The sequence below is a fragment of the Alternaria ventricosa genome (assembly GCF_023758065.1).
Source record: "Alternaria ventricosa strain BMP 2768 chromosome Unknown scaffold_6, whole genome shotgun sequence".
Taxonomy (NCBI): Eukaryota; Fungi; Ascomycota; class Dothideomycetes; order Pleosporales; family Pleosporaceae; genus Alternaria; species Alternaria ventricosa.
Genome location: NW_026055686.1, coordinates 1,839,652 through 1,855,209, shown reverse-complemented (window position 1 = coordinate 1,855,209; position 15,558 = coordinate 1,839,652). Strand labels below are relative to the sequence as shown.

At 49.3% G+C, this 15,558-nt stretch overlaps 4 protein-coding genes across 4 annotated transcripts; 2 read left to right on the top strand and 2 right to left on the bottom strand.

Moving 5' to 3' along the window:
• Window positions 1–480: 480 nt before the first annotated feature.
• J4E93_004708 (uncharacterized protein) lies at window positions 481–1,826 on the top strand (the record flags this gene model as incomplete). The annotated part of the gene is made up of 3 exons (XM_049342635.1): window positions 481–547; window positions 604–641; window positions 693–1,826. The coding sequence occupies 3 exons, from the start codon at window positions 481–483 to the stop codon at window positions 1,824–1,826; spliced, it is 1,239 nt and encodes a 412-aa protein (XP_049200787.1).
• Window positions 1,827–2,438: 612 nt separating this feature from the next.
• On the top strand, window positions 2,439–3,530 carry J4E93_004707 (uncharacterized protein; the record flags this gene model as incomplete). The annotated part of the gene is made up of 1 exon (XM_049342634.1): window positions 2,439–3,530. The coding sequence occupies one exon, from the start codon at window positions 2,439–2,441 to the stop codon at window positions 3,528–3,530; it is 1,092 nt and encodes a 363-aa protein (XP_049200786.1).
• A 1,784-nt stretch (window positions 3,531–5,314) lies between these two features.
• On the bottom strand, window positions 5,315–5,994 carry J4E93_004706 (uncharacterized protein; the record flags this gene model as incomplete). Its single annotated transcript, XM_049342633.1, has 2 exons — window positions 5,315–5,327; window positions 5,372–5,994. 2 exons carry the CDS (start codon window positions 5,992–5,994, stop codon window positions 5,315–5,317), a joined length of 636 nt encoding a protein of 211 aa, XP_049200785.1.
• A 689-nt stretch (window positions 5,995–6,683) lies between these two features.
• Window positions 6,684–12,157, bottom strand: J4E93_004705 (uncharacterized protein; the record flags this gene model as incomplete). Its single annotated transcript, XM_049342632.1, has 2 exons — window positions 6,684–11,158; window positions 11,500–12,157. The coding sequence occupies 2 exons, from the start codon at window positions 12,155–12,157 to the stop codon at window positions 6,684–6,686; spliced, it is 5,133 nt and encodes a 1,710-aa protein (XP_049200784.1).
• Between the last annotated feature and the right edge of the window lie 3,401 nt (window positions 12,158–15,558).

Genomic DNA, 15,558 nt, shown 5'->3' with positions numbered 1-15,558 from the left:
TTGCACCGATGGCGCCGCGTTCGCGCAGCATCCCCGAGTAGATCCAGCGGATCGGTCGTCTGCTCCGGTCGCTGTTATTCGTTCATGCGCGTGTAATGCACGCGCAAAAGGAACGGTGCTGCATCGCCTGCATCGCTGTTAGAGGCGTCGGGGTAAGCGCGTGCTGGCGGCACTCTACCGACGTTGTACGAAGACTCTGGGTGTCCGAGGCACTCAGGCCATTGGCGAGCCTGCCAACAGCCTCGAAAAGGAGGGTGTCGATGAATGCATCTCGTGACTGATGGACTGGCTCATTTGCGGGCCGCAAACGGCGTCATTGCCTTCATCGCCGTTTCCTAATCGGCCCTTCTGGCAGGCGGCACGGGTTGGAGAGGGTGGGCCAAGAGCACCTCTACAGTGGATACTCGAACTTTGTTGTAGAAGACGAAGAACAGGTTGAGAGTATGACCAAAGTCCATCGATGATCTCAGGCGACTTGACATGGAAAAACCAACTGCCGACGGCGAAGCCATTGCGGCGCAGCTCCCTATCCTCGTTATTGGTTCCGGTAAGCGAAGGTGACGCCGCATACATGCTGCACCACACGGTCTGACCAGCTCGCAGGAACCGCTGGACTTGCACTCGCACAGGGGCTCCGCAAAGTATGTACACCGTCTGTGTAATGCAAAGAGTAGCCTCATTCGAACAACTAGGCGAACATCCCGTGCGTCGTGTTCGAGAAGAACGCTGCCACGCATGGCGAGCGCGACTGGAACATGGGCCTTCACTGGGGCGCGCCAGTCCTGAAAAGCCTCATGCCAGATGGCTGGTGGGACCGCATCCAGAGCGTCCAGGTCGACCCGAATGTCCCCACGAAAGAGCAGGACACGTTGAAGTGGCTGCGAGGCGATACCGGAGCGCTGGTTGCAGCCATCACCTTCGGGCCTTTCTACCGCTTACGGAGGAGCAAGTTGCGCGACCTGTTAATGCAAGGCCTTGACATACACTTCGACAAGCGCTTACACGACGTCTCATACTCACCTGATGATGACTCAGTCACTGCCCATTTCGCCGACGGAACTTCGACAACAGGACGCATGCTGGTTGGCGCGGATGGAGCGCGCTCTTCCACCAGGCAGATTCTCCTCGGGAGGGAATTGGGCTCCATCAACCACATACCGTATGCGTGCACGTTTGTCCAGTGCAAGTTTACCGCCGAGCAAGCCCGTTTCTTGCGGTCATTCCACCCACTGTATCTGGCATGTGCGCACCCGAATAACAACTTCGCCTTCTTCGGCATGCATGATGCGCCGGACGAAGATGACCCGGCTTCCTGGACCTTCTTCTACTACATCTCGTGGAGAAGTAGTTTGAAAGAGCAGGAAGCCACAAAGAACTGGACCGGTGCCCAGCGCCTGGCGCAACAAAAAGAATTCGCAAAAGAGTTTTGCGACCCGTGGAGGAGTGCGTTTGAATGGACGCCAGACTGCACGCCCGTGTGGTATCTCGGCCTCACGGACTGGGACCCGGGCATGGAAGGTCATCGCTGGGATAACCATCGCGGCTTAATTACTATGGTGGGCGATGCTGTGCATCCGATGACGTACCAGCGAGGTCAGGGCCTCAATCACTCTGTTACAGACGCTGGGAAGTTGTACGAAGCTATTACTAAGATTGAGGCTGGCGAGGACAGGAAAGCTGCGGTTGATGCGTTTGAAGAGGAGATGATTAGGCGTGGGGGTACGGAGGTTAGGGATGGCACGGCAAATACCATGATGCTTCATGATTGGGAACGCGTTAAGCAGAGTCCGCTTTTTACGAAGGGGATGAAGAAGACCGAGGCTTAGGGGTTGGTAGATTTGGTTCTCGCGTTATATCAATGCATCGGGTCGTAGTAATGTACAGTAGCATGAATGAACAGATCTCTGGGTAGTCTTGTGATCGCCTCAATCTTAACAGTTAATGTCTTGTGTCTAAATTGGACGCTGGTGTAATTAAGCCAAGAAGATATCCAGGAGTATATCACAGTGAGCTGCCGATATGCCCGGGCATTAGAGTTGCTGACTGATGGTCGCGGGTTAGCGCGACAGTGCACATGCAGTACTCACGGTCCTCGACATCACACGCAGCTCCATTGATCGTTCTCGACACTTGCAGAGACACGATATCGCGCCGCTGACTCTATCGTGGCTCTTCGCGATGATGGGGGTTGTTCTTTCTCATGAACCGTAGACCCCTCATCTGGTGTCCAGGGCTCCGGCGAGATGCCTCGGATAACATTGTCCCAACACCATGACGTCGGCCATCCTCGGTCCTAGCTGCGCGATGCGCGACAACGCATCTACTGTCGTTCTGTTCTTGATAGCTAACACTACGACCAATTCCTCGAATAGTGTACTGACCAGCTCAAATTACCTCATCCCGCCTTCCAGTGTTGGAGATCCCGCCCCCAAACGAAGATGACCTCCCCTTCCGAATTTCACGGCTGGCTGGGCCACGATAAGAATGCGGCACAAGGCAACATGACATGGTCGTCTTTCCAACCTAAGCCCTTCAACGCCATCGATATCGACATCAAAGTCTCCCATTGCGGCATCTGCGGCACCGACATACACACCCTGCGATCTGGCTGGGGCGCGACCCACTATCCAGTATGCGTCGGCCACGAAATCGTCGGAAACGTCGTGCGTGCGGGAGACAAAGTCAAGAACCTGCGCTTAGGCGACAGAGTGGGCGTAGGCGCGCAGGCGTTCAGCTGCTTGAAGGACGACTGCGAGGAATGTAGCGCGGGCATTGAGCAGCATTGTCCGAAGATGGTGGGCACGTACAACGCGAAGTACCCGGATGGAAGCTGGAGCATGGGTGGATATGCAGACTACGTTCGCATCCCAGCGCATTTCGCTATCAAGATACCCGCTGGGTTGAAGAGCGAAGAAGCAGCGCCTATGATGTGCGGCGGCATCACCGTCTATGCGCCGCTGAAGAACAACGGCGCAGGTCCCGGGAAGAAGGTCGGAATCGTAGGGCTAGGAGGTCTAGGCCATTTCGGCGTCTTGTTCGCCAAAGCACTCGGCTGCGAGAAGGTTGTAGCGATAAGCCGACGGAGGAACAAGGTCGACGACGCAAAAGCCATGGGTGCAACGGATTATATCGCCACCTCTGAAGACGACAAGTGGGCGCGCAACCACAGCCGAACCCTCGACCTCATCATCAGCACCGTCTCCTCCCCAGACATGCCGCTCGAGTCCTATCTCCGACTTCTCCGTACAGGCGGTTCATTCATTCAAGTCGGCGCACCAGAAGACAAGCTTCCTCAAATCGCAGCGTTTGGTCTTATCGGCAAAGGATGCAAGATCGGGGGTAGCCAGATTGGCAGTCCCAAGGAGATTGAGGAGATGCTTCAGTTTGCGGCTGATAAGGGGATTAAGCCTTGGGTGCAGAAGCGCAATATGAAGGATGCGAATAAGAGTGTGGTTGATATGGAGGAGGGCCATGCACGGTATCGTTATGTTCTTGTAAATGCGGATCATGGGGACAGGGCGAAGATGTGAGCGCAGGCATGTAACCACGTTGCTCCAATTCAACCAGTATTATTCACATTTGACAGCCAGCAGAGCGACTCTGACATCAACGCAGTCAAGTCTAGTGCTTGACATATCATCTCCGCTTGCTCCTGTCGTTGTTTGTTCCCTAAACCAGATTGTCTCACAGGCGCCCGTCTTCTCAGACCCTTTCCCTTATCTCACACTCAACAGCCCGTTTTCACAATGCGCACCAGAACTAGCTTCGCACCGCCCCTGCATTATCTCATTATTCGCAACGTGGAAGTGATACGTCGCCGCCTGGCTCACACGCAAGCCGCACCTCGACCCATCAACCAAACCACAGTCCCTTCAACCATAATGCGCTCTTCCTCACTGGCCCGCAACAAAATCCCATCCAGGGTACCGAATCCGGCCCAACCCACCTCACCAAGCCGCGCAATAAAGCAATGCGCGCGACAATCACTCTCTTATCTATACTATCTTCACACATTCCTCATGTCTTGGTTTACAAAGACAAAGACAGCGCCGAACGCATCCAAAGCACCCACAGCGTCCAAAGCACCCAAGGCGCGCATCGCCGGCATGCATATCACACGCGATCAAGCGGAACGCCTCATGGGAGTCTCCACAACACTCGAAGACATGATTGAAAAACAAACCAAAGACATACATTGCATTCACGGCGCCTCGGAATCCTACGCGTCGTCCACGTTGAGACGCATCAAGAAACAACAAAAGGAGATCTTGAAGACGCTCGAGGATTTGATATATAGTTCGAAGGGCTACAAAGATGAAGCAGCTTGCGTGGAAGAGCTTTACGATGCGCATTGCAGTATGAGAAGGATAGAGATGAGGTGTGAACACCAATCCAAATATCCCTGTAGGGATTGGAGGACTGCGGCGGAGAGGTATTGGCCGTTGATTGCGGAACGGTATGGGCCGCTTTTGGATCTTGTTGCGAGTTTGAAGAGGGAGATTGTGGATGCGATTAGAGACGAAAGTATATGGGCTGGAGAAGCGGTCAAGCGGAATCATCGCACGAGTCTTGGGTGCGTAAAAACGTCACTGAGCCACGAACCTCGAGCCAAGCCCACGCCTACATCCAAATACATACCCCTCAAGGACAAACACGTCACCTTCTCCGAAACAGTACTCTGGCGAAAGTTCAGCAGCGCAGCCCCACCAGAGGAGCTAGACAGACTGGCCTCAAATACAGGTCTTCACAAAGAAGAGTTTACCACGAGCCTGGCTAGAAGGGGGCGTAGATCAACAAAGAGCTTTAAGAAGAAGGCAATTGAGAGTAAGGGGTGGGATTCAATGTTCAAGACGGATTGGTGGGGTATAGGGTTGGAGCCTTGGGGGTCGGCGAAGACCAAGGAAGAAGAGAAGGAGGAGGAGGCGACGGAGGAGGATGTAGAAAGATTAGAAAAAGAGTTGAATAAGGAGATAGTGCGGCAGCTAGCGACGCGACCATGGTAGAGGGCGGGGAGTATGGGGATGTGAAAAGATACCGAGGGAAAGAGGTGCATCAAGGGGGAGGACACGATATACGATGAAAAGGCTCATCTTGCACATCCATACATTCATCTCCAATATCCGCGGGAAACTACCCCTAAGCACGAATATACTCATTGTACAACAATTCCAGTACCGACAAGCCACTCCACACAGCAGCAACAATACAGACCGCTCGTAAGACTCTGTAAAAGAACCGCCAGATCCCACGCGACACCCAGTACCACCTTGGAACATCCTTCCAGCTCCTGCGCCGCCAAACCACACTAAAACAGCTACTCCCACCCTCTCTACCACACCTCGTCTGGATATCCCATAGACGCAAGGGATACTCAAAGTCCTCGCCATACTGAAGCCAAGGCTCAGGTATAGCACCGAAGCGTGATGGACCAATCCGCGTATCCCGGGGGACATTGTACCAGCGCAGACTAATGTGCCTGATACTAGTAGTCCGATTTGTCGTCTCGCACAACTTATTGTAGTACTCTGGAATCGTGTGTGCTCCTAGGGCCAGGATATCTCGACATAGGTCCATGTGCGTGTCGCAGTACAGGTTGTACATGGCAAGTTGCGACCTGTAATGCCGCGGCCACTCGTTACTAAAGTTGACGATGACGGTGGTGATCCAGGACCAGTGCCAGGGAATGAAATTGGGCAGCCTGGTGGTACTTGCCGTGGGGTCTAGTGGTGGGAGGCGGAGTACGATCTTTGATCTTTGGGATGAATCGCGGGCGGACGTCAGGATGCGTATGTTGTGGGTGGCGAGGAAAGCGCGGAGTTGGGTGTATTCTTTGAATATGCGTTTCTTTGCTTCGTGCTTCCATTCTTTGCGGATGAGGTGACATGTTTGGAGGAGACCGGAGTATGAGGCGAAAGAGGTGTTGGCTGGCGAGATGTGGTTGTAGATGTTGATGCGCACCTCGGCTGGGAGAGCCAGGAAGGCGGTTGTGGGCATGGTGGAGCGAAATGAGGTGTAGTAGTTGTCGTGGTTCCTGCGATCGAGTGAGCTGTTGGGCGGGCCTTCGAGTACTTGATAACTACCTGATAAGTATAGCGGGCTAGTGCACGGACGAGGCGAAACCGTAAAGGCAGCAGCCACCTGGGCAGTCCACACGCTCGGATCAACGATGACTAACGCTACAATGTAGTGTCAATGTAAAGTTTCTTATCGTTGTTGCGAGACGTCGAGATATGAATCCAGCAATGTGTAGCAATTCTAAGATCCTCTTCTGTGCTCGAAATCATAGTAGTGCAATACACAATGCAGTCAAATGCATCAACGCTCGTACCCTTAATGAAGAGTGATGCTGTATTCGCGTCCATTTACGTGCCAAATATATACGTAGGTAACTGTAAAGACATGAATCTACTCGACCCTACAATCGCAAGACCACTCACGATACCCTAGAAAGAACCCATTACCGCCCTCCATAAGCCCTATCCTTTGGTATCTCAAGAATGCAAAACAATAACATGAGCAAACGACTAACAAGAACGAGAAGGAAGAAGAGGATAAACTACAACACAAACAATAACAACACGAAGCGAAAAGCCAGCCTGGGCCAAAGGAAAAAAAACACACAAACAAAATATACACAGTCAAAAACCAAAGCAACCAAACAAAGCGAAAAGAACAGCTACCTCTCACCCATCCTTATGGAACAAACTCCTCAAGCCTGAACTCCACTTCCTCACGTGTCCATGACCCTTATGTACATGTTCTTCACCGCCACTAGTCGTCGGTCTATAACTCAGTCTATGTCTGATACTATGACTCGTCTTAGGTCGTTCGGGCGTAGACGGCGCAGTCTTGTTTTCAGGCGTCATAGGAGCGCTGGGAGCGATGTAGGTGCTATGCCTCGAATTGGTGTTGACGGTTGAGCGAGGCGAGAAGGAGGAGATTGCGTGGGAGGTCTTAGGACGATCTGGTGTTTGGGGTGCGCTGCCGATGCGCGGGGAGGGTGTGTTGCGGGATAAGTCGGGCGAGGCGGTGAGGGGGTTGGGTGTCATGGGACGGGACTTCTTGCGGAGGAGGTTTTGGGGACGTTTACTGGGTTTGTCAGCTGCTGATCTCGATCGTTTGATGATATTAGTACAGGATACGTACGTTTTGGTCTCCTTCTCCATCCGATGAAGTTGCGCGTCTGTATCCCGCAAAGTCTTCTTGAGGTTGTGTCGCGACTTCTTCATACCCTTGAGTTGGACGGCTGCGTCATCGCGTTGCATGCGTATCTTTTCTATCCGCAGGCCCCAGGACTCAGGATCACCCTCGTGAGAGACGGTGCTCGCGCTAGTCTGCGGCCTCTCATGCTGCATACTCATGTGTCCAATCGAACTCCTTGTGTGAGATGAAATTGGACTCGAAGGAGCAGTGTCGTAAGGGCCGTCATGGATGGTGATGTGGCGGGGCGAGGAAGTGCGATGGAGTTCGCCCGACTCCTTGTTCTCCTTGGGCTCATCCCACTGCTCCAGGGCTTCCAAATGTCTGATCTTATCTTGCAATGTCGCGATCAAGGTCTCAAAAGCTCGCTTGTCATCTCGCAAGGCCTTGACTTCCTGCTCCAACGCAGTAAATGACGCTGCATACTCGTCCTGATGGTGTCGCATCTCTTCAATCTCAGTCATCTTCCTCTCTAGCTCAGCTTCTAGACGAACGGCGTTGTCGTGATTGCCGTCTAGCTCTCGTTGCTGTTGCTGCTGCTCTTCAAACTTCCGTTTGAGACCGTCATATGCCGAGTTCATTGATCTTATCCTGCTATCAGTAGAAGATCCGAGTTCTTCGATGTACTTCTCCTTCTTTGACAGCTCTTCGACCAGCTTGCCTTTGCCCTTCTTAAGCGCACCTAGCTCCCGTGTCTGGTCGCCGATCTGTTGATGAAGGTCTGAGTTCTCATTGATGAGGATCTCAAGCTCGTTGTTCCTCTCCGAAAGTCGGCGCTTGTATCTTTGCTTCGACTCCTTCGCAGCATCCAGCTTGGCTTGCGACTCTTCCACGAATTCGTGGTAGCGTCTCTCGGTATCCTCAACGGCGGAGTGAGCATCGGCCATGTCGGCTTCCACACGCTCAAGGAAGGCTTCCAGCTTTGCGTTCTTCTCACGTGTGCTCTCGAGCTCTTCCTCTGCTGCAGTAATGCGGGCGAACAGTTCTTTCTCCGAAGCTCCAAGCGTAGCGTTCGACTCGCGAAGAGATCCGAGTTCTTCGTTGGCCGCAATGAGGTCGTTAAGCATTTCAAGGCTTTCCGACTCAGCAATGTCCAGCCGCATCTGAGCAGCGCGGAATTCGGCCTCAAGCGCACTATTGCGATCTGACGCGGATCGAGAAGACTCCTCATGCTTTGTGTGAACTGATCTGAGTTCATCCAGCTCTTTACTGCTGGCTGACAGCTTAGAAACCAAGTCAGTGCTGTTTGATTCCAGTTCGGCTATGCGTGAGCGCATGTTTGTCATATCATCCTGAAGAGAGCCGACTTGCTGTTCAGCGCTACCTGCCTTGCTTTCCAGCTCGATCTTCGCGTGTTGAAGAGCATTCAACTCTTCGTTCGTTCTGGTAAGCTCCGCAGAGATGGCGGCGTTCTGAGATTCAACCTCGTTCAGCCGGGTGCGAGTCGAAGATAGACTTTCTTCTCTGCTTGCCGAGACAGCCAACGCTTCGCCTAACTTCTTTTCGACATCGTCCTGCATTTTTCGGAGGCCGTCGAGCTCTTTTTCTGCGTCGGCTAACTTGGAAGTGAGTTCAGTCTTGTGTGCGTCCGACTCTGCCATCTTGGAACGTGTCGTAGTGAGATCCTTCTCCAATTGCGCGTTGGTGGTAGTGGTGCGATTGAGTCGACCCTTGATCTCCTCATTGTTCTTTCGCGCAATATCAAGCTCCCTCTCCAAGCTAGCATTGGCAGCCTGTGTCTCCTCGAGTCGCTTCTCAGTGACGACCTTGGCTCGGCACATAGCTTCGAGCTCTTCTTCGCTGCTGGCTAGTCGCGCCTCAAGATGCGGGATCTGGGATTGCACCTCCTTCAATTGAGACTGAGTGAGCAGTAAATCCTCATCGAGCTTTTCGTGGGAGGCATTGTGGGCCAGCAGGTGTTCCTTGAGTTGCTGTTTCGATCGATGAAGCTCTGCGACCTCATCTTGCAACCCCGAGAGTTGCGAGCGTACGTCCTGAGCCTCAGACTCTGACTTAATCAAGCGATCCTTCGCTGCGCCGAGCTGAGTCTCCAGGTCCTTGTTGGAGCCGATCACAACGTTGAGCTCCTGTTGCAAACCCTTTCTAGCTGCTGCCACCTCTTCGAGTTGCCCACGAACATCCATGAGGCCCTTGCTAGATGCTTCGCCGTCAAGCTGTGCTGCTGATAACGCTTCCTCCGCCTTAGTCAAGCGATCTTTCGCTGCACTAAGCTGGGCCTCAAAATCTGTGTTGGAGCGAGTCGCGTCGCTCAGCTCCTGCTGCACACTATCCCTAGCAGATTCAACTTGTTCAAGCTTCTCACGAAGGTCCGCCAAGTCTTTGCTAGACGTCTCGCCATCCAGCTGTGCAATCGACAATGCTTCTTCAGCTTTCGTCTTCGCATCAGTGCTGTCTGTAAGCGCAGCCTCCAGTTCCGAGATAAGAACCTTGAGCGAGTCACTCTCATTTGTCGTAGCAGAGAGTCGCGCATCAAGTCCACTCTTAGCCTGTGAGCTAGTACGCAAGTCGTTCTCAAGTTGGGTAATCTTGGTCTGCAAGCTGTCGCGATCGCCTTCAGTCCATGTGAGTCGTGATTGGATGTGCTCGACCTGACTTTCAAGATCCGTCTTTGATCGAAGTGCCTGTTCGAGCTCGTTCTCAACAGCATCCTTGGAACTGCGCGCGCGATCCAGCTCTCCACGTAAGGAAGCCTCAAGCTTCTCTGACGAGTCAAGCACAGTGCGAAGGCTGACCATGGATGCCTCCAGTTCGCGAAGGTGTTCGGCATTCTTCTGGATTTCTTGCGCATGCTGCTCATCGGCAGCTTGCTTTGACGCCTCCACCTGATGTAGTTCTTGCTCTAAATTCGACACGCGCTCTTCTGATATTTGGCGCTTCTTTTCAAGCTTCAACTTGACAGACTGCAGGTCGGAAAGCTCGGCGTCTCTCATCCGTACATCCTCACGTAGTCTGAACAAAAGCTGTCGGGAGTCTTTCAAATCGGCTTCGAGTGCCGCCTTCTCATCACGGAGTGTCTCTAGCTGTGCCTGACTCTTGGCATCGGTCGCCTCCAAAGACTGGTTGCGCTGTTGAGCTTGTAGTAAGTCTTCCTCAATGGCGTCGTGAGAGGTGCGTAGAGTATCCAGCTCCGCTTGAAGGTCGGTTTTCGACTTAACCTCGCGTTCGAGGCTCTCTTGGGCAGCGTGCAACTCCTTCTGCGTGTTGGCTTTCTCGGTCCGGGTAGTCTCAAGCTCTGCAGACAGCGCTCGACTGGCATCGCTCGCAGCCTCCAACTTAGTCTTGAGCTGTTCCAGCTCCTCTTTCAAAGCTGTCAGGGCGTCTCCGGTGTTCTTGCTTGACAATTGCGACTCTTGTAGTTGCTCACGCAGCGTAAGGATGACACTCCCACCGATCTCAATCTTCCGCAAGTGTTCAGCCGCATCTTTCTCGTAACTGGTGATCTTTTGCTCTAGACGTGAGACGTGCTCCTGTCCGCGGTCAAGTCGCTTTTGCAGATCCTGGCATGTACTCTCCTTTTCGGCAAGGCGGTCCTGTAGAGATGATTCGTACCGGTCAGCGGTCTCGACCTTGTTGCGTAAAGAGTGTAGAGTTTCCTCAAGAGTGGCTGTACGGATCTCGAGCTTCCTAATCTCGGCATTTCGTTCGTCTAGACGGTTATTTAGGTCGACTTTGTCCTTTTGTAGCGCTTCGATCGTATGATGCATAGTTCCATTCTTCTGCTCCCAATCTGCGATCTCATCACATTTGGCCTTCAGCTCCTGCTTCAGCGTCTCCTCGGCACCTGATGTGATGGTCAACTGCGCCTTAGTTGACTCCAGCGTCTCTTGTACTGTAGACCTCGAGCGTTCTAGAGCAGCAATCCGAGACTGATGGCTGTGAATCTCCTGTTCCAGGCCCTCACGTGTGGCTTCCAGAAGCTTTCCATCTTCCTTGGTTGCTGCACATTCACGTTGTAGCTGCTCTATGCGGCTTCGACAAGCAGCAAGAGCTTGATCTGACTCTCGTTTCGCTCGTATCAGACGGCTGTCGGAGGTACGTATCTCGGAAGGGCTTGACAGTCGAGGGGTCAGCTCGAGATCTAGGTCGTGCCATGGCGATGGCGACGAACGCGTTGGAGTCCTCGGTGCGAGAGCGGGGCTATCGACGACGCTTGACCGCATCGGTGGAGATGGGGGTGGTGAGATGAAGAGACCTTTGGGTTTGTGTTGAGGTTCAGAGTTCGGAGAAGAGTCTGTACAATCAATCAGCAGTGGTAAAATCCCGACTTGATAAACTCACATTGAAGTGTCAGCATGGAGGCCCGCTCCAGTGCCTCAAGGATCTCCTTGTTCCGGCCTTCTTCAACCCGCAGCGCCCTCTTCAACTCCTCCACTCTCTTCTGTGCATCCTTGCCCTCCACATAGTGGCTTGTCCTACTTTTGGCCAGATTCCTTGCAGTAGTTGCAATCTGCTTCTCCTTGACCGATATGTTTACGGCCATGCGAAAAGCAAGACGCCGCAGTGATGTCACCGACCGCTTCGCTTCAGCCCCTGCGACCTGGTGTGCTTTGAGTTCAGCGCGGAGCGTATTACGCTGGGCTTTAATGTAGGAAAGATGCGCCCAGTTTGATATGACAGTGGGCGCGTCCTCGCCCTTGGGTGGGGCCTCTGCGCTGTCTCTGGCATCGTGTTCAGGTCGCGTAGACTTTGAAGAAGAGGGACCCCAGTGTTCTAGCATGAAGCTGTCTGTCATGGACGATACGGAACGCGACAAACTGGAGAGTGGGGTCGCAGACGGCCGAGAGTGTGGAGATAGATGTGACTTGTTCTCCTTGGGGAAGTCGCCAGCGCACTTTTGCATATCGATGAAGCTCGCTGGCAGGATGTTCTCCAGGCCAGAATGTATGCGCTCGCTAGCACTTGGACGGTCCAGGTCCTTAGCCTTGGAGGGCGCCATAGTGGGCGGTGGGTTATGCGACCATGAGGTGACGAGAACGCGACTTGCGCCAGAGGATGATCAAAACTCTGTATGCAATGTGGCTGGGGAACTGCTGCAACCGCCTGGATTGCGTTGGCGCTGACGGACTGGCACGGAACGGGCTAAAGGAGTGATTTGTGGTGGGCCACTGTCACAGGCGAGATGCGGGCTGCAAGGAAAACAGGGGTATGATAAGGATGCGAGAGACTGTAGGATTCGATGCGACTATCGACTCTATAGACGTAGACGATGAAGTGTGAGGTTGGGCTGACACGCGCGCCTCAGGCCGAAAGGACAGGATGCGCGACAGCCGTCGCACCAAGATGAATTATGACGATGGAGCGACTCCGGCTGTCAGTGGGTGGCATACCATGGTTCTTGCGATATTTTCCGGTCGCGAAGCGTTGGCGCAGTCGAGTAGCATGGGTCTTCCCAGGCCGGCGTCGATGGTGGACCGAGAGTGGGGAGACATGCCCCTCCGGAAGGTCTCTTCCATGACCTCGGGTTGTCACTTGGTAGCACCTGCCCGCGCAATCATCGTGACTGGGCGGCGCAGTCATAGCAAGTCACGTAGGAACGCGTGGCGTGATATGAGTAGGACGTGTCAGCAAGCTGTTTGCCAATGGCTGATATCGAGATTGAGATTTGACAGTGATATGCACTAGGCTGCTTGCGGCCATGAGGTCATTTTGCATGTCCCCGCTACGCGCTACGATCTCCCCAGGATGTTTGAAGCGAGCCCACGATCTGGTTCATCGCGTCGGCCTATAATTTGGCCAATGTTTGTCAATTCAAAACAACATCTACAGCATGCCGCGATAGTAAGAGAGCTGTAGTAGGGATCTCGACCCATATGAACTGAATAAGAGCGTAGAAAGGTGGTACTACATCTGATCAACAGCCCTACAATAAGAATTGTAAACCGATGAAGGGTCTAGATTCTGACGCATTTTGGGTTCATCGGAACGCTTCGATACGATCCGCGACATGGTGTACGTTGCTTTTGAGTACCGACGTTGCAGATGAGCCCCTTACGATTCAGGCTTCGTCATTCTGGAGAAGAAATATCAATGCTTTCATACGCCATTCCAACATGCAAAATGAAGTCAATGCCTATACGGCTTCTACAACGCAGTACATTAAAGCCCACGTTAAAAATGGCACTGCCTGATACTCCGATGTTGTGCCTGATACTCCGATGTTGTGCCTGATACTCCGATGTTGAGGTCATCTTGAGCTGGAATAGATGCAGTAGAAGTAGAGACAAAATAATTGTTTAATTATTTATAAGTTTCTATATAAATAAAAAACTTATAAATTAGTTAGAAAAGAGTTTTTTTAAATAAAGTTATTAATATTCTAAAAAAGTTATAAGCTTAAACAAGTTACTATTTTATAAGTAGTATAGTATATACTATAGTACTTTAGATATAGAATATTAGTGCCTTATACCTAATTTTGCAGACTCTATTTAGTAAAAAGACATTAAAAGACGCTTAGCTTTTAAAGTTGTTCTAGAACTGCTAGAAGATTTTAAGATTTTAATATATTTAGTGTATATTACTATTAGTACTAAGGCTTCTAACTAATAATACATTGCTTTTAAGGCCTTACTAAGAAGAGAAACTTTTTAACGCCTTACTACATTTAATCTTTAGCTATTAATATAACACAACTTAAGCTAATAAAGATAACTACTCTTTTAGTTTTTAAGAGCGACTATAATAGTAAAACACTAATATAGCTACTATCTATTTAATAGTATTATTATACTAAAGGTAGGCCTTAAACACCTTATTCTTTTTAGTTTATTTATTACTACTCTAGCTAAGAATTCTAATAAACGCCTTACGCTAGTATATAATAGCTACCTTTATCTCTATAGGTAAAGCTGTCTATAGCCTAAGCTTATATATAAAGTTATAGGTATAGATAGCGTAGATAATTAATAAATTACTCTAGGTAGAAAGAGTAACACTAGTAATATAATAACTATTCTATTACTCTCTTTAGAGTAGGTATAGCCTATAAAAGAACTTCTATATATTACTAGTAAGTTACTTAAAGACTTAGCTATAATAAAGAACTATAGAAAGTCTTAGTTTATATATTAAAAGCTTTTGCAGTAGTAGTATAATAATCTTAATAGTATTAATAGTATTAATAGTAGTAATAGTCTTAGTAGTCTTAGAACGCAATATAAGATAAGTAAGGTAGGCCTTAAGAGCTCTAATAATAGCCTCTATAATAGCCTTAATAATAGTCTATATAATAATTACTAGAATAGCCTAACTAAGAGCTTTCTTTTTAGTAGTAGTCTTAGAGCAGTTTATAGAAGCTTTAATAAGTAATATAGTATAAGAATGTAATTAATAGAGGTAATACAACTAGTAATAAGATTAGCTTTAAACTTGCTAACGCTAGAAGAACCTATAAAAGAGGTGTTAGCGACGTAGTTAAGAGCTTATTTAGTCTTTTAGTATTAGATTTAAGCTACTATTTACGTTTTTAATAAGTCTTTAGATCTATAATTTTACTATAAGCTATAGAATAAGAATAAAGGTAGAGAATAGAGAGTATATATATAGAAGCATAATTTTGTAAGCTAAGATTTTAGCATTTTATTACTTTATAATCTATAGCTTAGTTAGTTATAAGCTATTAAGAATATATAATTATATTGTAATTCTCTCTACTATAGTATAGGTAGACATTAGTATTTATAGAATAGTTACCTTACTACTCTAAATTTTAAAAGCTTTAACTACGCTAGAGGTAGCAGCGCTAAGAACCTAAGCTTTAGCCTACCTAACGCCTACACCTTTAAACGTAGAATTTTAACTTTTTTAGAAATACGTCTTTTTGTATACTAGTAATAGACCTTACTCTTTTTAGACTAGTTTGCGCTATAGAATTAGTTTGCTAATAAATTAGATATAGAATATTTTATAAGTAAAGCTACTACTATAGTAGAGAGATTAGTAGTATCTCTATTAGAATAAGTACTTAATATAAATTAATTATATTATATATGTATGTATGTATATATTCTTGTCTAAACACTATTTAGACCTAGCTTCCTCTAGCGTACTAACTCTTAAGCCTAATAGCTATTTAGCCTCTTATTATATTACTAGTTTTACTACTATATCTCTTCTATACTTAAGAAGAAGGCCTTCTCTTTTTCTTAAGTCTAAGAAAGAGAATAGCTCTTAGATATCTTCTTCTACCTATTATATTACTAAGTTCTATTTACTTACTCTAAATATACTATACGCTAAACTTCTATCTAGAAATCTAAATATAAAATCTCTTTAGCCTCTTTCTACTCTAGTATACTTTTTCTAATCTTCTTTTAGTCTAATTTAATCTCTTCTACC